We start from the raw sequence: 23,261 nt of genomic DNA, 5'->3' as shown, positions 1-23,261 counted from the left end.
GTGGTGATTGCTGACTCTGTACATTTTCCCAGACAAGCGTGGTAAGGGTGGCTCCGTGCCATTGTTTCATTCAGACTGTTTTTCAAAGAGTGGATAATGAGAAGCAATGAGATCTCCATGTTCATATTTTGATGTTACATGACCTTTCATTAAATTGCATTGTAAATAGATCATTTTGATGTTAGTCAATCATTCCTGCATGTAATAAGGAATTTGATTGAAAAATATTTCCAGGGATTCCAGTGGCACAAATATTTTTATTAAACAATAATGAATACTTTTAAAAACATTTCAAACTATGCAGAGCCTGCAAGCTGACCAAAAAAATACATTGAAGTGCAGCTAATATGCGTAAATTCAACTGATGGATCACATTGGTAGTTCATGTCTTCACAATACCTACAGGAAGTAGATCTGCTGTTTTGGAATGAATAGGCCCTTCATTCTAGGTGTAGAGGAAATAAGAATCATTGCTATGAAGCATGTTCATTAGAGATGGGGCTGGAAAGTATCAGAAATCATATCTGTGGTCTGGGAGCAAATGATACTAATGCAGCCATCATCATTTGCACACTATAAGCCCATATCTCTATCTGTTAACTGCAACTCTTCTTGTGAGTCTCCATTTCCTCTGTCTTGTCTTTAATCTCTTTCTTGGTCTCTCTTCCTTCTGCTTCTCTAGAAAAAACAACATTCTGTTACCCTCATTATCCATAAAGACCCTCACGGAATCTATAGTCTTCTCTTAATTTTTCTTTCTTATCTGCCTTAAATTATTAAGATCCTCTGACACCCTCATAGGCTACTTTTGACGTATAGGTGGTGCAGGGACACCACGCATTGGGGAAGAGGGGATGTCTGTTAGACATGGCTGCATCCTCAGTTTGTCTGGCAGCCCTGGGATTCTGTTAGTAACAAATGTGAAGCATTTCGCTCTGTGAATGTAATCTTATCAACCTCTGAATGTGAGCTACCCTTTCTCTGCTGACCATTGTATCCCAGGTTAGAATTGTGACCTTGATATCATTTTTTTAAAGCTCTTCACCGCACTTCAAGTCAACTGTGCTAATTTTTTTTCCTTAGAAAGGACAAAGGAAGGCTGAAAAACATCCAGCTAGCCTTCTAGCAAACCAGACCACTGGATAGTGATTTTTAAAAAAATAACTTCAAGTCTAATATATTGCAAAACATATAGAATTCAGTAACACAATAGCAGGACTAGTGAACAGAGGACTCACTCTTTTCTTCTTGAATGCTTCTGCTATTGATTGCCCATTACCCACAGTGACTCTATTGAACATTCCTCCGGTGACCCGGAGAAGCTAAATCTCTGCTTAGATTTCTCAGAACTGATATGCTCCTATATGGTTGGACAAGAAGGAAATTTGGAAGTAGGGTCAGAAGGCAAATATGCACCCCCTGTGAACCTGGTGCATCAGTGGCTGTCAGGAAAGTTCTATGTCATCTTAGATAAAGGTCAGGGAAAGATACAAGCTAGGATAAACTTCCTCATTGGCTAGATCACAGAATCCTGAAAGGAAGAGCTATCCATCAAGAACTGGCTCCCAGAAAGCAGTAGGGTTTGTCTGACATGAAATGGCTTACTTGAAGGCATCCCAAGACCATAAGATCGTTACTAGCCACCTTCAAAGGGTTTATCTGGCAGAACTGGCTACAATCTGTGCACCCAGCCCCCATGGGGATGTCTAGCAAAAAGCTCCTCACCAGTGGCCCCAGGATCTGATAAGTAAAATAAATTGACTGCCTACAAAACAGTTTAATAGTTTCTTTTAACATGTTTTGGATGTTCTGCTTATAGAATCCATTACAAGGATGCTGGATCTCTGAGCTGTCAGCACTGAAGGGCATGTCATTTAACTTCTGCACAGTACTGCTTATGCTGTTAACAAAAGCTGCATCCACTATGATGTTCTAGGAAATGGGGCAGTTCCATATTCTGTTGTGCAGTCTAGGGAGCTTTGATGGAAGGGGGCAATGCAAAATTACTAATGTGAGTGATTACTGATTGTGGATTGGTTGAATATTAGAATTGTTTTCCTGCTTTGACTATCTTCTGGGCTCATTGCAGACTGGAGGAAATAGAGAGAAAACTTCTACCTTCACTGTAGGACAGTTTCACCATAGCAATAAAAACTGGCATGGCTCTGTTCCACCCCTCACCATCCACACTGACCATGCCCCAGACTGCATTCTATATGTAGCAGTAGCTGTGGTTCTACAACCATTCTGTACTTCTAGCATGACTGATAAAACAGTTTATCAGCGTCTTCTTCCTTCTCATACTCCACTTGCAACCTTTGGACAGTCGTGAGCCTGATCCCAAGATTCATAGGTTCTGTGGCAGGTAGGGTTCTGATCACCCAGTCCATCTCCTCAAAAATGAAGCAGGTTGTCTGCCAGTTGCTGGAGACCTTATTTGAATATTGGACCTGCATGAGCTTTATTTTTCCCCAGTACTGTAGCAGTCCACATGGTTAAATTCAGCTGTTAATAGTATGGCACAGTAAAAGATTTCTTTGTGGTCAGAGTCTTAGAATCTGATTTCCCTTGATCTTTGAGTCCCAATGTGGAATATTTTAAAATAGTTCATATATGACTAACATTTTTTTAAATACTGTCTTATTTACAATATATTTTTATTTACTACCATTTTTACATATGCTATAGAAGGCTCCTGGGCTTGCAATCTTGACTGAGGTACTGGTACTTCACTGGTTACTGATCCTACAAGGCATACATATGCTATAAAAGGAGTTTGCTCTGTATACAGTTTGCTCTGTATATTTCAAGCTAACCTAGAAAAACAAAGTGATGAAGGCCAGAGCAATACAAGTAATTGCACTATGTCTAAAGTGCTGAACGTTCAGCCAGTTGCTTATAGCCTTTTAAAATCCACGGTACAAAATACTGTGAGATCAAAATAAGAATTTTAACAATAACTATTTCTTTTAAATTCTCCTACACACTCTGCCACAAAATCATGATATCTGGAGAACTTCACACCAAGGAAACTCTACTTTGGATTTTGATTTTTAAAAATCTGTCTAATTATTTAAGTGCCCTAAAGTATTTTCACTCACACCTCTCTTCAGTTTATAAACGGGAAAAAAAATGCAATACCTTCTAAGAGGGTCCAATTGGCCTATACCTTTATACTGTAGTTCCCAACACCATTAATCCCGAGTGTACTTATTCACTTACGGCAACATTCACCCCAGTGCAGAGGTCTGTACAAGAGTCCATACAGCACTTAAACCTCACTTTAATGTGGATCTTAAATTATGCAGTGCTCCTTAGCAGGCCTTCTACACTGCAATGAATTTAACATAAGAATTTTTAAAAATACCATGAAGATTAATATTTGATCAATGAATTGAGTCTGACATTTGATTTGAAAATTAATTATGACTTAATAAAAGACACCTTTTTCGGCAGATGGCAGCTGATGGTCCCTGGCAGGTTAAAGTGACTGTCAAATTTCAAAAAAAAATAAAAAAATAAAAAAAAAATCAAGTACAAACACTTCCTTGCATGTGTTAATAATTCCACCTCAAAACCTAGTTCCTGCCCACATTTGTGAGCATAGTGCTTGTTGCTGTTAATGGAACTACTTGTAGCAGAAAGTACTGCACCCTGCGTTTGCAGGAGGGGCCCTTCAATGGTTTAAAATAAAATAAATAAATAAAAAGTAATGGGTTTTCACTCTAATCACTGTTTTACTGAAACACAGTTAAGTGTAAATAGGTTTCATTGTATACTGAACAAAATATTAGAATAAAGATAAACAATAGAATAAATATAGCATACAGCAATCAATTATGCTATCCTTAAACAAACTAACATTCCTAAATCTGTTACAACATGGCTCTCATTTCAATGATGAAGCCTTGTTTTATCCTTACAGTGAATCCAGATGGGAGCTGCTCCTGTCCAGAGGCAATGGGCAAGGAGGAAAGTGACTTTAGCCTTCTTTGTGATTCACAGTTTCTGGCCCTGGCCAGGAGCTTGTCCATTTTAGCAGCCCCTACAGTGCCTTTCCACAGTCATCTCTGGGTTCCTCCAACAGCCCAGAATAGCCATAGCAGAGCACAATCTGGCCCCACCTTGTCCTTCCCCAAGATGGAGTGGCATAGAGCAGTTCTGCCAGCCCTAAACGAGCAGGGAAGTTTCTTTATGCTGCTGTTTTTCCCAGGATCTGTCCCTCTTCATACTCCTTTCCCACTACATGAGCAGAATGAAGTGAACAGATCGTGGATGAGAATCGAGGCCTGCGTCATTAGTTCTCCTAACGCTACACGTTCTTGTTTAAATTCATTATTACTTTACTTTTAATCTAGACTTTCCCAAATTTCCCAAAATTCTCTTATTTGGTTCCCATCTTACTTTGTCTAGATAGAATGGTGAAGACCCTGGGGTTTGTTCTTTTAAAATTCCCTGTCAATGTGGTTTCACGCTCTAAGGGAGTATACGCTGAGGAGAGGGGCCTGGGAACTAATTTCTAGGTGTTATTTTGTTCCCTCATGGCACGTTTTGATTCTCAGCATTGGTAGCTGTTAGGTCACGATTTTGATCATGAGCATTGAGTTTCCTTGCCAAAAGGAGTGTCTGTGAAATGATAATTTACTTGGGAAAGTATATTTAAAAAAAATATTCCAGCTATTTCACAAGAGAACATCCTGATCCTGCAAGCCCTTATGCCCATGCTTAGCTTTACGTGCTTGAGTAGTTGTGTTGAACTCAACTATTCACACGAGTAAAGTTACACATGTGCTTAAATGTTTGCAAGACAGGACCTCAGTTTATTAGTGTCCAATGATGCTTTTCTCCCCTATATGCAGTGTTGTGCAATGAAGAATTTTAACACTGGATAGAAGTTATTGTATTAAAAGGCAATTCCAAAGAGTGAGGGAGCTAAATAGCAGCCCTACAAGCTTCCAGGAAGCTCTTTACAAGCTCAGAAGGCATTCTTAGTGCAACTGTGTTCTTTGCAGCTCTCAAACTGCTTTGCAGATTCACCCATATTTAATTAGACTAGTCTTAATTAGATTACAAAGACAAAGTTGCATCTGTCTATCACTTTCAGCCAATAACAAACCAGCAGCTCATTTTCATTTGTTTTAAAACAATTAACCTTTTATTTGCTGGATTAAGTGCTGTGCAAAGAATATATCAAACACAGACATTGATGTGTCATTATTATCGAGCAGCACCTTGGAGCAAAAACAACAGGCCCAAAAGGTAGAAAGTTCAAGGAAAGAGGGAGGGAAATTGCACTGGAGAATAAATGCACTGTTAAATGTTTCTGAAAACTCATTAATACTTATCCAAATACCTTTAAGAACAGGCAATTTTTATTTTTTATTTTCAAAGGCAATTTTTGCTAGCCTTGGTCTTTGATTGCTGTTTTACCCTTAAAGTTATGTTTTCTTTGTTTTTATTTCTTCATGCTTCATAGACACCATTTTCTTTTGCTCAGTGTATCTCTCTCCTACAGCTAACTTACTGAGGGACAAAGAATTAATTGTTCAGTGCTGGTGATTCTACAGGTTTGAAAGAATTGTCAATTAACTATAACAAAGTTTCTGTTAGCATGAGAAAGCACAGCTGCTCCTTTAGTTAATCGCAAAACACTTGCCTGTGTAAATGAAGACCCAGGGTGAAATGCTTGTTCCATGAAATTCAACGGGAGTTTTGCCATAGACTTCACTGGAATAGGGATTTCACTCTTGGGTTCCAATTCCAGTGGTGATTATTTTCCCTGTTTCTTCACTGGGTGTTTTTTTAACATCTCCTTTTAATGTTTTTATTTCTACAGGATTTTGACTGAACATAAGACTTAACGACTTGCAGCATATTTGCATTTATGTAAAGACTGCAGCAAGAACCCACTTGTGTGGTTTTTGCTTAAGATGTGATTTTCAGCTTAACAGAAAACTTGATCTATAGCAATGAAGTGGATCCACAGGCAAATTGGTTTTTCTGGCTTTTGCCACACACACAAAAAGAAATTAAAGCACAAGGCAGCGGATCCTACTTGGCATTTTTATTTTGATTAAACAGTCAAAAAGAAGACTAGTCCATATGTAGCAGCTTCTGGGGGTAATTCACAAATTCTGAAAAACAAAACTGTGCTATGGTGGAAATGCTGATAAGATGCCATCCTAATAAGAAAGATGTGGTTTGAGTATAGGAGTGGGGAGTTAAGAGCTGTCAAGCTGAAATCTCTTTTTTGACACATTCGTCCTCTATGGCTTTAGACAAGTAATTTATTCTCCTTGCCTCAGTTTCTCCTCTGTAAAAGAGGAATAATACTTCATCTCTCAGGAGTATTATGAAGATTAATGACTTCATGTTCATAAAATGTTTTGAAGATGAAAAGGAATATTTAGAAGCCAAGCATTAATATTACTACATGGACACTTGGAAAAGTAAGCATGTTGGCAAACCGCGGATTGTAGATCTGAGTTCTTTGGAGGTATGGAACAGACCCTAATGGCCACTTAATGGACTAAGATTTTACATGGCGTTTATTGTTTAATAGAGTGTGTGTGGAGGCGAGTTCAGAATATACAGTTCTAAATACCGCTTTTCTCTGGAACGGTGGAAGTTGGGGACATTGCAGAGGTTGGGGTTTTATTGTCCCTGTAGCAGATATGTCAAATTCATTTGGCGAAGGTGGCTTGACCAGGACATAACTTTAAGACTCTATGGCCAATTGGCACTTCCATTCATGGCAAGATACCCACTAATATCAGTGGAAAGCTGCACAAGGAGTAAGGATAAAATCCAGCCTTTATCTAGTCACTAACTATTTAGTTACTAAAAAAGAAAAGGAGGACTTGTGGCACCTTAGAGATTAAAAAATTTATTTGAGCATAAGCTTTCGTGAGCTATAGCTCACTTCTCATGAAAGCTTATGCTCAAATAAATTTGTTAGTCTCTAAGGTGCCACAAGTCCTCCTTTTCTTTCTGCGGATACAGACTAACACGACTGCTACTCTGAAACCTGTCATTTAGTTACTATTATTTATGAAGTACTTTGTCACAATCAGTAGGCTATTTCCTCTCCCCCACAACTTGGGCCACTTTTTTTTCTTTCCTTCATATCTTTTCCTTGCTCACACCCTTTTCCTCATCTTCTTCTTGATCTTTACGTCTCCTGTGTGCATCCTCTGCGTTTCCTTTCCTGCAGCAATACTCAATCTTCCCCCCCATTAGACTTCTCTTCCTTTTCCCTTCCTCAGTCGAGCACTCATATAATCAACAATCTGACAGGTTTCAGAGTAGCAGCCGTGTTAGTCTGTATTCGCAAAAAGAAAAGGAGTACTTGTGGCACCTTAGAGACTAACAAATTTATTTGAGCATAAGCTTTCGTGAGCTACAACTCACTTCATCGGATGCATTTGGTGGAAAAAACAGAGGAGAGATTTATATACACACACACAGAGAACATGAAACAATGGGTTTATCATACACACTGTAAGGAGAGTGATCACTTAAGATAAGCCATCAGCAGCAGCAGTGGGGGGAAAGGAGGAAAACCTTTCATGGTGACAAGCAAGGTAGGCTAATTCCAGCAGTTAACAAGAATATCAGAGGAACGGTGGGGGGGAGAAATACCATGGGGAAATAGGTTTCAGAGTAGCAGCCGTGTTAGTCTGTATTCGCAAAAGGAAAGGAGTACTTGTGCATTTGGTGGGAAAAAAACAAAAAAAAAAACAAAAAAAAAACAATAAACTTTTTTTTTTCCACCAAATGCATCCGATGAAGTGAGCTGTAGCTCACGAAAGCTTATGCTCTAATAAATTTGTTAGTCTCTAAGGTGCCACAAGTACTCCTTTTCTTTTTGCGAATACAGACTAACACGGCTGCTACTCTGAAACCTGTCATTATGCATGGGGAAATAGTTTTACTTTGTGTAATGACTCATCCATTCCCAGTCTTTATTCAAGCCTAAGTTAATTGTATCCAGTTTGCAAATTAATTCCAATTCAGCAGTCTCTCTTCAATCTCTCTGGTCACTCGATTACAAAAGTAAAACTATTTCCCCATGGTATTTCTCCCTCCCACCCCACCCCCCACTGTTCCTCTGATATTCTTGTTAACTGCTGGAATTAGCCTACCTTGCTTGTCACCATGAAAGGTTTTCCTCCTTCCCCCCCCTGCTGCTGGTGATGGCTTATCTTAAGTGATCACTCTCCTTACAGTGTGTATGATAAACCCATTGTTTCATGTTCTCTGTGTATGTATATAAATCTCTCCTCTGTTTTTTCCACCAAATGCATCCGATGAAGTGAGCTGTAGCTCACAAAAGCTTATGCTCTAATAAATTGGTTAGTCTCTAAGGTGCCACAAGTACTCCTTTTCTTCATGGGGAAATAGTTTTACTTTGTGTAATGACTCATCCGTTCCCAGTCTCTATTCAAGCCTAAGTTAATTGTATCCAGTTTGCAAATTAATTCCAATTCAGCAGTCTTTCGTTGGAGTCTGTTTTTGAAGCTTTTTTGTTGAAGGATAGCCACTCTTAGGTCTGTAATCGAGTGACCAGAGAGATTGAAGTGTTCTCCAACTGGTTTTTGAATGTTATCATTCTTGACGTCTGATTTGTGTCCATTCATTCTTTTACGTAGATACTGTCCAGTTTGACCAATGTACATGGCAGAGGGGCATTGCTGGCACATGATGGCATATATCACATTGGTAGATGCGCAGGTGAACGAGCCTCTGATAGTGTGGCTGATGTGATTCGGCCCTATGATGGTATCCCCTGAATAGATATGTGGACAGATTGGCAACGGGCTTTGTTGCAAGGATAGGTTCCTGGGTTAGTGGTTCTGTTGTGTGGTGTGTGGTTGCTGGTGAGTATTTGCTTCAGATTGGGGGGCTGTCTGTAAGCAAGGACTGGCCTGTCTCCCAAGATAATCAACAATGCAATAGTTAATGTGGACATTAAAGTGTCATCGTTTTAGCTGACTTCCAAGGAGTTTAACAGGCCACAGGAGCGTTTGCAGCTCTGAGTCATTATTTCAAGCTCTCTACAAACTCAGGGAGGTAACACAGGAGGTAACCATTTGGAAGGGTTTTTTTAGCAGCCATGAGAGCTAGAAAGATATTATTTTATGAAGTATAATCTCCCTTTATTCTGGGTGCTCACCTTATCCCAGTGACTCCACTCCTCTGTGTACTAGTCCGGAGAGCAGGCCAGCTATTCAGGGCAAGAGTAGGGTCACTTGTTTTTAGGATGATGCCTATGTGCACTCAGTGAGACACGGTCCCTCCCAAAGCTCCCCCCAGGGAGGGACAATTCCATAATACTCCTACTCAAAGTTTCGGCTAAATGCTGCAGTTTAGCCCTAAAAGTCTTTTGGGCAGATGTGAACCTTGTGCTGTGGCTATAACACACAGTAAATGGTCTAACAGGGTTGAGGGCCAGCCTAGAGCATATGTGAATTAATTATACATACTATAATTAGCCCAAGTCTAAAGCACAACATGAGGCAAAACCTATTCCTGGAATGCAAAATGAATAGCTACTTACACCATCCTCACCTGCTAGGTATGGAAAGTGAAAAGCACAGCAGAGATTATGATTGTCTCACACGGGTGCCCTCCAGAACAATAGATGAAGGATAAGAGAAACAATTTTCAGTTAGAAGGTAGAAAATCGAGATTAAAAGGCCAAAAGCAGACTGCAGTCTTGTCCTTTCACAGTTATGGAGAAGACAGATTATCCACAACACAATCCAGCCTTTCCATGTAGATTTTTCAGTGTTTATATGAAATTCATGCTGTATGATGATTTAATAGATTAGGCGTTCCTAATTCCTAGCAAATGCTAGAAAATCAACACTGCAGATATTTTCTCCCTTGAATTAAATACAAGGGACTAATTCATCAAAGAATATTCCCCCACATTCTTGACTGGCGTTCTGTATTCACATAGGTTTTTCCTGATATTTGGTAAAAATTTCCCTGGTCTTCTATAGTTATGCAGTTTAAGCATTCAACACTGCCACCCCTCTTCTAAATCTGACCAGTAGGTATTTTAAAAAGCATTCACAATATCCATTCATTCAAGGCTAAACATTTTATACCATGTATAGCACTTCTTCAGTCCAACCATCCAGCTGCCACAGAGACCAATAGAAGTTGCAGATGCAGATAGAGATCAAGATCAGTATCTGGCCTTCTGTATATGGACTGTTGGGATAGTTATGAAGAATGTTAGGGACCCAGCAGCAAATGCTTATTCTCCATCCCCAAGTTATTGTTACTTGAGCTTACAGAGCTTCAGTACTAACATAAATGGCTTTTGAAAGATGAGCAATTTGCCAAGGTACACAATCTTGGCCCTGTACAGAATAAAAGATTGTAGTTATTTTGTTGTTTTTGAATTGAATCCTGAATATGTTTAACTGACTTTGTAAAAACCAATGTTCTCCAAAGGCAAACCAAAAGAAAATAGAGAGGAAAGAATGAAGCAATAACATTTGCTTTAAAACATTCTGAGTGAAATCCTGCTCCCACCTGATGTTCAGTGGGGCAAGATTTGACCATTTGAATTTATTGGGACTGGCAAAAAGAGTCTCAGTCTACTCTCCTAAAATAATTGTCCTTCTCTTTAGGTAAATGTAACTTTGGATTTGATTAGAAGCCATTAATGAGATCAAATAATGCTTTAGTCTAGTAGCTAATGTAAACCAAATCTATTTATCACCTTGGCAGTGGCTTCTGCAAGGAAGTTAATGACCATTACTGCTCTACTACTTAGCCAATCAGAAATCATGCTTTTTGTGCAGAAAAGCAGAAGCCACAATCAATCATCATCATCTTCATCATAATAGCATGTTAAATGGGCCTCTAAAAAGGAAAGAAAAGCAACTTGGCTATTAAGCTCAAATGCATCTTCGAAATTGGTTTCTTTGTACATAGCCAGTCTCAGAAATCTGGGTTACACTGGAGGTGAGAGTTCCTTGCAACATAAAAGAGGTGGAAACACTAGGCAATAGGAGAACCCACATTCGATGTTTTATTATATCTTTAAAAATAAAAATATATGTTTTAAAAAAAATTGGGGAAAAAAACTTTTATTTCCCTAAAGACTAGTTAAAATAATAGGTAAAAGCCTCAATTTCTTATGCAAGAGACATAAGTTTCATGCAAACCATGGATAATCAAATGGGATTTCTTTCTTGTCTCAGCATTGTAAATGGTTAATAGCTTCCATTTTCCATGTACAGATTTATTAAAATTACCCTTCTCCCCCACCAATAATTCACCTTTGTAGTATTGCTTACAAAGTACTCAACAATAGCTAGGCAGTTGGGTAGCTGACACTGCTACATAAAATGACAAACATAATTGTTTCACTTCTTTCTTTTCCTCACCCTCATTTGTTTGTTTTATCCACCTGTTGTCTCTTGTCACATGCTAACGTCCCCTTCCCCCAGTCCTGCACTGTAATCAGCAAGGGTGAACTGGTACACACAACACGTCACAGACTTGAGGCCTTAGGGCAGGAGTGGGCAAACTTTTTGGCCTGAGGGCCACATCGGGGAATAGAAATTGTATGATGGGCCATGAATGCTCACAAAATTGGGGTTAGGGTACAGGAGGGGGTGAGCGCGCTGGTTTGGGGTGAAGGCTCTGGGGTGGGGCTGAGGATGAGGAGTTTGGGGTGTAGGAGGATGCTCTGAACTGGGACTGAGGGGTTCGGAGGGTGGGAGAAGGATCAGGGCTGGGGCAGGGGTGCTGGAAGGGGTGCAGGCTCTGGGGTGGGGTTGGGGATGAGAGGTTTGAGGTACAGGAGAGTGCTCCAGCCTGGGATCGAGAGGTTTGGAGAGTGGGAGGGGGATCAGGGCTGGGGCAGGGACATGGGGAGAGGCTCAGGGGTGCAGGCTCCGAGAAGCGCTTACCTCAAGTGCCTCCCAGAAGCAGTGGCATGTCCCTTCTCTGGCTCCTACGCTGAGGCACAGCCAGGCAGCTCTGCACACTGCCCCATCTGCAGGCACCACTTCTGCAGCTCCCATTGGAGCATGTAGGAGCCAGAGCAGGGCCATGCTGCAGCTTCCAGGAGCCGCATGGGGTGGCCCTCGACCTTGCACCCCAGATGGAGTGCCAGTGCGGGGCCGAGCTGCAGACCCCGCTCCCCAGCAGCAGCTTGTGGGCTGGCTTAAAATGGCTCGCAGGCCGTAGTTTGCCCACCCCTGCCTTACAGTATGATAACGGCCAAAAAAAACCAACACGGCAGAGGGTCTTGGAGCCCAGATTTACAGTCCTGGGCTCATGCTCTGACACTAAAAATAGCTGTCTAGACAGGCAGGCTCGGGTTGGAGTTCAGCCTCTGAAATCCACCCCAGTTCCTAGCTTTCAGAGCCCAACCTCCAGCCCAATTCAGACTGTCTACATGGCTATTTTTAGTGCCACAGCCCAAGCCCTCCCCACTGGGTTTTTCTTTTGCTGTGTAGACATACCTTTAGATTGTAATTAAGCCCTTTGGGCAGGAACTGTCTTTTTGTTTTGTGTGTGCACATTGCCAAGTACTCTAGGGCCGTGAGCTTTGATTGTGGCCTTTAGGCACTACCATAATTCAAATAATGTAATATTAATAATGATAATATTGCATATAAAAGAATCTCTGTTAATTCAAAGCTAAATGTGTACAGTTAAAATATGAGGAAATGTGGAAGTTGAATTGATTTGTTGGGGTTGCTGTTCAGCAAAATAAATATGCATATTCACCTTCATATGCAGATACCTTCCTGGCACAGGAAAGACACAACCTATCTTCTCAACAATTACTACATACCTAATACAATTGACCTAACATTCAGTATATAAAAAAATCTGAATAAAACTCTGAGTAATTGGGTTTTGGGTGTGTTTTTTGATTGATTTGCTAGTTGAATTTTCAATACTGCAGGCATGTGATTTAAGAATTTAATGAGAAAAAAAATCACTGACAAATAGGGAAGACTTTAAAAGAGCTCCTGTCCCTACTTGGGAATGAAACCACTCCAGCTGATAACTACATTTAAGCAATGCTTTCCTAGTGAAGTGATAAGAAGAGGGGTTTCCTTTTGAAAAATTACAAAGGTTTTTAGGACTGAAAATGGTAACTGTTTTTCACAGTCAGTTGTTTCCCTGATTTTTAACAGCAAAAGATACTTGAATCCTGGGTCATTATGCTGCAAATAAGTTATGGAGAAAGACCCAGTTCTGCATCAGTGTCTTCTTAGAGACGATCCAAAGTCAATATAGCGCCACATAGTCACTCTGGTGGATCCCAGTACAAGATCAAGGCCTATGGGGCATTTCTGTCATAGCTCTCTTGGATTCCATGAAGTTCATAATTTAAAAAATAAAAATCCTTGGCTCTTTAACATGTTGGTCTTATATCATACGGGTAGGCAGTAAACAGTTGCAATTACACTGAGAACCTCAATGGCTGCCAGTTTAAAATCTGAGCTCGATGTAAGGCTGAGCAAGAGCAGGAACTGTCTGATATTAGGATTAGTGGTTTCCCACAGGGATCTGTGTAAGTGATTCCAGGCAGCTACCTGCAGAGATTCAATACTGTTTTGATTAAAATAATACAAACCATGGGGATTTTAGCATTATTTTTATTATAAATTCATGCCTTGTGCCTTTTCTCCAACATCTAGTCCATGATTTTTTTGGATAATTTACCATTAGAGAACTAGTAGGAAAGGGAGCAGGAAGTCAGATCACACAAGGGACCTAAAGTCATCGCTGTTTGCTGTTCTCACAAACTCCCATCACAACTGGCACACATATGGTATTGTCAATAGAGACTGAATGAACTCCCTCCAAGAAGTAGCTCATCTACAGTAGAATTGACTCATTATGGTGAATAAACGTGCATTGCTGTTTGCCTGCGTTGTATTAATGTGGTGGATAAACAGAGGACATCATTCTCAGAGCTGCAACCCTGACACCTTTTGTGACCACTAAATTTACTTACAGTTTTTATAAGCTAATAAACATGCTGCTGACATTGTGCTCTGAGGAGATAGAGCACTGGCATGGGACTCAGGAAACCTGGGTTGTATTCCCAGCTCTGGCCTACTGAATGACCTTGGGCAATTCACTTTCATCTCTCTATGCCTCAGTTTCACCACATGTGAAATGGGGCTAATGATACTGACCTCCTTTGTAAAGTCTATTGATGAAAAGCGCGTTAATCTAAAACAATATAACACAAGCAACAAAACTTAATATTCCTCTGTACTATGCTTGATGAAGTTAACACTGAGTCATCATTCTTGTTTTGAGGTCTTCTAAATTCATGTTGAACATCAATAATTCGAAGCAATGACTTTCCCTGGGAGTTGGGCACCTAACTCCTAAGACTGCTGATTCACACAATGTTATGTGGTTTCTTGAAGTCCCAACTCCTGGATTCTTGTGGTAAGTTAGAATATCAGCTTTTATTTGAAAAAATGAAGTATATTTCCAGCCTGCAAAACAAACATTGAAAATATGACCCAAATCAAGATCAAAAACTCAGAAGACAAATAAAAATATTATTTTGAAATATCTCATAATTTTTAAGCCAATGTAATGAATTATTGAGGCCTGACTCTGGATTTTTGGATGCTGGGGGTTAATATTACTAAACTTTCTTAGCTGCCTTGAAAATCCCAACCTAAAATCATAGGCAGATGTCTGAGTTCTTCTTTTTTTTTTTCTTCCTCAAGATTATTGATCAAAGCTTGAAGTGTAACATACAGTAAATGTCACAGGAAAAGTGAAATGCTCTTTAACCACAAAATACCATTGTCCACAACATGATTGAAAATGCTGTCTCAAGCTTCTACGGTTTTTTAGTGCTGAATATTAGCTCCTTGAATTGCCTTGTTGTCCTCCATTGGCAAGTTACCTGGCATCACCGTATGTTTGCAAATGCACCTTTCCTGAAACCCTGCAGCAGAGCTGCCTCCTGTTCAACTTTTGGCTGGAGGCTCCTGCTTTCTGCACTCTTCTCCAGCTGTGCAACATGCCCCTGCTGCCTTTGGCTTTTTTGGAAGTCATCCAGATCATTTCATTTTGTTTTGTTTTATTCTAAAGATTTTATGGCCACAGCTACGGTGCATTCCCCACTAACTGCTAGACAGGCAGGAAGCATCAGGCTCAGAGACTCACCTCCTTCCCTGGCCCAGTTGCTATACATGCAGGGAGTGCGCTAGGGGCCTGTTGGCAAAGAAGAGATTTGGAAACCCCTCTGCCTTTCTTGATTCTGTAGAGTCTCTCAGAAAGGATGGGTCAAAAGGAGCAGGTGAGAGGGGATAGGCAGAGAGATCTTGGGGGGGGATAAACAAATGTGGAGGGGGGGAACTGGTGACAAGGAGAAAGGAAAAAAGACTCAGCCATACAGAGGAAGATGGGGTGTTGGCCTGATGTTTCTCTAGAGAAGAGAAGCCTACCATCTGCCCTGAAGATGAGCTAATTTTAAAAATTGCATTTTCCAATTGTGTAACTGCATTTCCAATAGTCTGTAAAGCATATTTATGTAAATTAGCATCTACTTTATGCACATTTGGCCTCAGGCATTTGAAGGGCAAGGTAGGCAGGTCTGCTCCAGCCAGCATTCCAAGTGTCTTGGCTAGGTGTATAGTCCTGTTTAACGCTGCCAGATACCAGGCTGCAGCTCCTCTGTGCCTGCTAGACTGCAGGTCAGTTCATTTGCCAAGTTTGGAATGTTCAGCAATACAAAGCGTGAGTGATTGTGCAGGATAAGAGCTAACAAACAGTTTAGGTAGCAGCATATTCAACAAGTGAAACCCATCTGATCAGCCACACTTTCATGTCACACTATTTTGCATGGAGGGAAGTTTTGCTGTCATAACACATATCTCTTAGCTCAGTTACAGCTTCAGTAATTTCCAGAAGCTATTCATGGAGACTGCCTTCTGCAATAGCACTTTGAATGCTCAAACAATAGACAGAGGGGTTGGAAATGTCAGCATCATTCCATTTCATTAAGATGCTTTGTCCTGGTTCCCTCTAGTGGTAGGCAGGAGATAAACACACATTATAGTAAGCACTAAGCAGAGCCATATAGAGAATCTAAGATAGAAGTAAGGAAGTGAAAATGGGAGTGAAGTGTGAATGCCATATGCAAAGTGTGCTCACAGAGCCATGCAGCATATGTAACTGTGTCTGGGAAAAAATATGTGTGCAAGTAGTGAGTATTAATATTTAAACTGTATTGATATGATAGACAGGTGCTTCACGCCTTCCCAGTGTATTCTGGTATTCTAACTAGTGCACGCCAGTATTTATATTTGTGTTTTCTGGTAACCTGCATACAGCCTCCTTAGTGAGCTGTGGTATTCTCTCCCACCCTTTACATTCCAGGGTGGATTCCCAGAGCATATGTTCTTCAGCCAGCCTCAGTCTCATCCTCTTTCACCTGTGTTGCAGATTACTTTGGTGGATGTGGATTTTGGGAGATTGTTTTAATACCTCCTGAGCTGTAAAGGAACTGTTGAGCAGCTGTGAATCTGCCCTTTCTTTTCTGTTTTGGCACCATCTGAAGTAAATAGCAGGAGTAAGTCTAGAGCATATTATAGAAAAGACTAGACAAAAAAGTACCAGTACATCTACACAGTACTTCCTAATAATAAAACCGGGGTTTGTTACTCAGATGTGCAATCTGGAGGTTTTCAATGCCCAACTTCTTGTGGATGGATGCACAGAGAGCAGCTGTTTTCCAACATCAGCGCCTGGCAAGAAGCTTGCAACCTTTTTTTCATATGTGAAAGTTGTCAGAGTTATCCATGCTTTTGCCACTACAGTTTGAATGCTTCATTGTGCTTCACGTGGGATTACACCTTCAAAACATTTGGAAATTGCAGCTGCCTGCTTACCAGGTAGTATGTCTCTCAGAGAGCATGATTTCTAGCTGAGATGGTGATTTTGATCAATAAATTCCTAAACAGTTTGGTTTCTGACTGCCTTAGAGACCATCTACCCTTTCCAAGTGCCAACCCTCCAGGATTGTCCTGGAGTCTCCAGGAATTAAAAATTAATCTTTAATTTAAAATTATGTCATGTGATGAAACCTCCAGGAATACATCCAACCAAAATTGGCAATCCTAAAACCACCTGTTTCCCTATAGTATACCATGGCAGTTGCCATCAGCTATGGGGATTTAGCTACTATTCCCCTAGCTTAAATAGGAGTGGTATACTGACAGGGCCTTCTTGATAAGGGGCCCTTAATTTTGGAATTCAGTTCACCCTCTTGGTCCAAAAAGCACTGTTCTTTCTTTCCCTCTTCCTTGTTTTTAAGCTTTAAGGCACCAGGCTTTTCCCTGATGTTAAAGACTGGATGGAGGAAGGGGAGATGCTTACTGGTATGGGTGTTTGGTGGGTAGTTGTTATTTTTGTTTTGGTGGGTTTTGTGCCTTCCTCCCTCACCCCCACTTCTTATAATAACTGAACAGCACCTAGAGCCCTTGAGCTCACATAAATAAACTAAATTTAGGAATGTTAATATTACATATGCTGTTTTTTGCTTTTCCTCTTTGTTCCTTTCTTTTTCTTTCCCTCTCCCACTTCTCTCTTTTTTGTGGCTTGACTTTTATCCCAGACTTAACTGGGTCTTCCTTGTTGTGTCCTTGGGTGATTTCCAAGCACTAGTCCTTTATACAATTTTTCCTTTTTTTCTGCTGTTTTCTGCAATCCCTGATACTTCCTTACTCCAGTCTCTCCATCTTTTTTTCCCCAGCCTTTCTCCTTCCAAACATCCAAGCTCCCTCCAAGGGAGGAGAATTTTTTCTCCTAGTATTGAATGAACATACCAACCTGTCTGATTTGGCTAGGAAACTTAGGGTTTGGAGAGAGCGATCTCTGTTTAATGTATATAAGTAAGGGAATTTGGGGGCCCAGGATTTGGTGTGTATTTAATTTAATTTAATTAGAATATATTTTACCAGTGTCAAGCTGTTCTGCTACAGAATTCCATCTGCATACAAAAGTAGGATTACATTTTTTTTTATCATTTAGTTGTTAAAACATTTTTTTGATCCTCTAAAACCCAGGAAATTTCCAGGGGTATTTTCAAATCGGTTTCCAAAGACAGATTCCAAAATTTCAATTTAAATCAAACTAAAAGCCTTAACAAAATTGTCCCTTCTGATCAATTGTAAATGTTGGCAAATATGGTAATTTGTGTCTATTGGCAATTATCTCTTTCTTTCCTATCCTACCCTGAGTGTGTGTTGCTAGGCTGTATAATATAAGACGGGCATAAGTCAGTAGGACTTACAAAAGTAAACTGGAAAATATGAGCATTTCACAAACTGAACCCAAGCATAAAACTTCTGCTCTACTGAGGTAGCAGCAACTAATGTGCTAAATTAAGTACTACTTTGCTTTTGATTATTCCAAAATAATTCATTATAGTTGAAGCAAACTAGTCATCAAGCTCTGTTCCTATATGCATATTCATACATGTCTGTGTTAGGGTGATACAGTTCAAAACATAAAACTTATTTGACTTCTGGTCACCTTGTAGTTGTCTGTAAATTATCCAACACCAGGAGGGTAATACATGTCTGAGAATTATGACAAGCCTGATGCCACAGTTATTGCAAATGTTCTTATAAAAATACAGATTCATTCAACTGGGGAGCATTGAAAGCCAGAGGTGCATGCCCTGAATTAGAACCTGTCAAAATCAGTGTTGAAGATTTCCAAACAAGCTATTATAGATATTCACATTTATTAAGGCATTTTTGAGTTGCTTAGTAGGAGGAACTCTATCTATGCAGTGTACACCAACATTAGTACTTTGATGCTGATATGTAGCTTTCTTCTTCCCTCATGTTGCCTCTTTCTCTGGGATCTATTGTCCTCCCTGGCATTTAATAGTTTTAGATTGTCTCACTGGAATGTCAGGCCTACCTTCAGTGGGTCCATCTGGGTTTGGCCCCTGTTATAGACTTCTTTCCAAAAGCATGTGAGAAGTATGAAATTGCAGTGATTCAGGACAGCTTCTTCAAAACAAGTATTAGGTATTTGTCCACAAGAACATATCAGGTAGGGAAGATAACAATGAAAAGCCTACATGTATATTATCTTACTTAAACTTTAGCCTTTCCTTGCAACGATATATTATTCCTGCTTGTTTCAGGCACACACACATACACCATTGGGGCTGGGTGAGACAGGCTGTACTTCCTACTGCTCCTGCCTTTCTGATGTCTGACCCACCAGTCAATGTGTCTCCCTCAAGTCACAGACTGCCTTTTTATTCTTTTCAACCATTCAATGATTATTTTTTTCAAGAGTCCCTGCCCCTAGATCTCCTGGGGCTTTGAGCAGTGCACCTGAATCTGATCTCACATTTCTTCAGAGGTAGTCTGAGATTGCCATCCAGCAATGTATTGTCCATTGAATTAGAGTCTTTGCCAGACGCCAGCTGGAATTAACCTTTAGGGTTCCATAAAGTTAGCCACCCCACAATAACTACCAAATCCACAGATTATAAACTTCATAAAATTAATACAGATATCTCCCTCATTCTTCATATTCGGTATGTCAGAAAATTAACGGCTATAGGCATACATTTGCAAAAGTGACAAGTGATTTAGAGTGCCTCTGTTCTGGTATGCCCAACTTGAGACATCTTAAAGGAGCCTGATTTTCAGAGGCTCAGCTCTTTCTGAAAATCAAGCCCCTTTAAGGTATCAGAAGTTGGGGCACACAAAAAATGGAAGCACTCGACATCACTAGTCTCCTTTGAAAATCTTGGCTTTATCATGTAGCATGATTCATTCTATTCAGAAAGTTTTAAATAAAATTTCTATGAAACATTTTGAAAACAAACACCTGGTTCTGTTTCAAAACCTATACAGTTGAAATTTTACTTATGTTAAACCTCATTTGTACATTCAGTGCCAGTAATACAAGGCTGAGTGCTCTCTGCCAGTAGCAGTATTGTGATGAGCAATCTTCTTGACAGAGATTGTGCACTCATATAGAAGAAAATATTCTTTACAGTCTGTCTGGTTTGGGGTTTTTTTCCTTTCTTTTCCTGAAGATTTGGCTGTTGAAGCCTTTTTGAAAGTCTCCAGAGCTTGGACAGCCTTAAAAGCTTCCTTCCTTTATACATGTATTTGCTTTAACAAAAAGAACTGGGAAGTGTCTTCTTTGAAGAGATCAATTAAAAATTCTGTATCTCTTTGAGCATTGGAGTCATTTGTTCGTGATTTAATTATAACAAGAGTTATTGCTGCAATTAATTACAAGTGGATTAAAATAAACAGTAAACAGTTTAACAAAGGAGCTGAGGATCTGTGTGTCAAGGCAGCAGTGCTTGAAGAACTCGTGATGGTGCTGCTGCCTCATTACTCTGGGCAGCAGTGCCAGAGGGTCCCTTCATTCAACATGGTTTCAGCATGGAGGCACCTGACTGCCACAGACACCCTCCTCTCATATTGTCTTTCTTCCCATGCAATGTGCACATCCAGGCTAACCCCCATCCTGCCCACCTCAAGTCTCAATCCCTTGTGTCCCCCACCCGGGGTATATTCTGTTTGCTGCTCCATATCCTCCCTTTCCTCCCATGGCTTCCCCGCCACAGAGTCCCCTATTTCTTCTGGAGTCCATCTTCATACCTCCTGTTGCCAGCCAGCCTCCCCACATCTCTGGAAGTATGTGCAAAGCACAGCTGGTGGAGCAAGTTGGCAGCACTGGAAAACAGAAACAGCTGCTGGATCTGAGCAATTCCTTTGGTTAATCTTGGCATAACTCAATTAGATGATACTGAGTAAGGAGACTAGCACTTTGTGTTTGATTTCAGATGTTAAAAGTGGCCTATACCTCTGTTGTAGACTGTGTTTACATGTGATATTTGGAATGTATGAGGACTCTGGGTTGGTAGGGTGGGGGTGGGGGTAAATAATAGAGGAACCCAATGAAACATAAGGAAAATAAGGTAAACTTTCCCAAAGGATGCATTTTTAAATGGTTTCTTCTGGAAGAGTTAGTAAATACTTTACAAAAAAAATAAATGACATAGAAAAGTTAATTTCCCTCTAAAATATTGTGCTGAAATTTGAAAACAAAATTCAATTGTTAAAGCATGAAATGGAGATTTTAGTCTTGCAATAAGTGCAGATCTCAATGCAGTCTTAACTATGGAATTGCTACTGCCACCTCCGTAAAATATTTCTCTTAAACAGCTGCTAATCTGCTCACTGTATCTGTTAACATTCATTTCTTTGATAATCAGTTCACATTTATTCTACATCCTGTGCAACATCTCTTTTATGGCAACTACATAAAATGAACATTTGGAGGCACATAAAGTGTTATGGAATTTATTATTTAACTATTTCAAACATGTCTCCTACAGTCTTTTTATATCTATCACTAAAGCAGTGTGAAAAATAAATAGTACAAATAAGGAAGCTGCTCACTAAAACTTTAATTCCCTTTTGAAGTGGCAGTCTCTAGTTCAACTTCCAGTAATCATGCTTTCCACTCTACTTGGCTGCTTTAAGCAATTAATTTTTCTGTATTTTCACTGTCCGCTTTCCTTTTGTGATTCTCTGATGTCAAATTCGATTACCACTTTTGTTGTGCCCTGTGTAATTTTAGAGATTTTTATGTGTTGAGTTGAGAGAATACCGTGCAGATCTGATAGGCAGAATACATTTCAAGACACAAAAATTATTCTCCTCTTTAAAACCCCGTTGTTTATCACGTTATGTATTTTTGTCATGTATGTCAATGAAAAGTATGGTAATCAGAAGAGGTCATATTAAAGTTTACTTATGTGAAGATAATTCTCATAATTCTCTTGATTTTTTGCAAGACCAATTCATCATCATTATTTTTATTATGTATTATTTGTTTGTATTACAACAGGGTCCAGAAGCTTGGACTGAATGAATAAAATAAACAGACATGTTTTTTTTCTTTATAAGACTTCATTGAAAACATAGACGTACACTGAAACATTGCCATTATCAGAAGGACTTGATGGTTATCAGCATAGATGCCTGATTGAACAGTCCTCTGACCTTGGTCATTGTTTACTGATAACCTTGACCTGCATCTATGAGTAGCCCACGAGTCTGTCAAATAAAACAGTGGAGAAATGCTGCTCATTAAAATTGACTGTGTGGATCAGAGGCACTTCTTTACCTAAGCTCTGTTGGAGGCAAGTCCCCAGTCAGAGCCACATGACTTCAAGCTAGGTTGGTTTACCAGGCCATGATGCCAGGTGGGTTACAAGAATGATTATACAGAGAGAAGTAAACAATTTCATCTAAACATGATTAACATTTTAAAGGTGGTTTTTAAATTTTTGCTACATGCGTACCTTGTGAGTACATTAGACAAATCAAATTATTCCTGCTGATTAATCTAAACTGCAAGTTACATTCTTTTTTGTTTATTTCCAAGTATGTAGATAATGCTTTGTTATATTAATGTTCTCTGTGTAAATATTCAATTGAGGGAAATATACAAATTCAACACAATATTTTTAGATACTTGCTCAAAAGGTTGATTAAAAGTTTGGCTACAAATGAAATCTGTTGGTTTTTACATTTAAATGTACTAACAGTGTGCCACTTTGTGTGTGTTTCTTTTTCTCTTCCAGTGCCACCTTGGGCCTTAATAGCCATAGCCATAGTTGCAGTCCTATTAATCCTTACCTGCTGCTTTTGTCTCTGTAAGAAATGTTTGTTCAAAAAGAAGAACAAGAAGAAGGGAAAGGAAAAGGGAGGGAAGAACGCTATTAATATGAAAGATGTTAAAGATTTAGGGAAGACCATGAAAGACCAGGTAAAGTAGCCTCCTGTTCTTGGACAATGTTTATGTTTAAAGTGTTAAGTCTTCTAGCATTTATCTATTTATGGTATTGCTCAATGGTTGGATAGTGGTGCTGTGTAGTGGAGACCAGCTGTCCAATGTTTGCATTGGAGTTTCAGTTAGTAACCCCCTGGTGGCCATTGAAGGATGCCAACTCTACATGCACTGGTGTATGCTACTGATGGCAGCACTAGTCAATGCTTTCAAGGCAGCCAGTTAACTTCTCTCATAATGAGAGGAGGAATACTGCAATTGGTCCATATAGGAGAGAGGTTTTTTGAGAAAATGGTGGTCTCAAAAATATAGCTGTGGGAGAGTCTTACAGCCATATTTATATAGGAATTTTATTAGGACCAGGTGCAATAGTGAGGTAGAGAGAACCCATG

General features: G+C 39.8%; 1 protein-coding gene across 7 annotated transcripts in view; it reads left to right on the top strand.

The window, feature by feature from the left end:
• SYT1 (synaptotagmin 1) overlaps nt 1-23,261 on the top strand; it is a 531,232-nt gene that overhangs the window by 367,262 nt on the left and 140,709 nt on the right. For all 7 annotated transcript variants that reach the window (XM_038386677.1, XM_038386681.2, XM_038386675.1 and 4 more), the window contains one exon: nt 22,664-22,848. In XM_038386677.1, coding sequence (XP_038242605.1) covers nt 22,664-22,848 — 185 coding nt within the window. The remainder of the gene's footprint in view (nt 1-22,663; nt 22,849-23,261) is intronic.

This window comes from Dermochelys coriacea, chromosome 1 (assembly GCF_009764565.3).
Source record: "Dermochelys coriacea isolate rDerCor1 chromosome 1, rDerCor1.pri.v4, whole genome shotgun sequence".
In the NCBI taxonomy this organism is placed as follows: Eukaryota; Metazoa; Chordata; order Testudines; family Dermochelyidae; genus Dermochelys; species Dermochelys coriacea.
The sequence above is the reverse complement of the archived record's forward strand: the minus strand, read 5'-3'. Positions and strand labels throughout refer to the sequence as shown.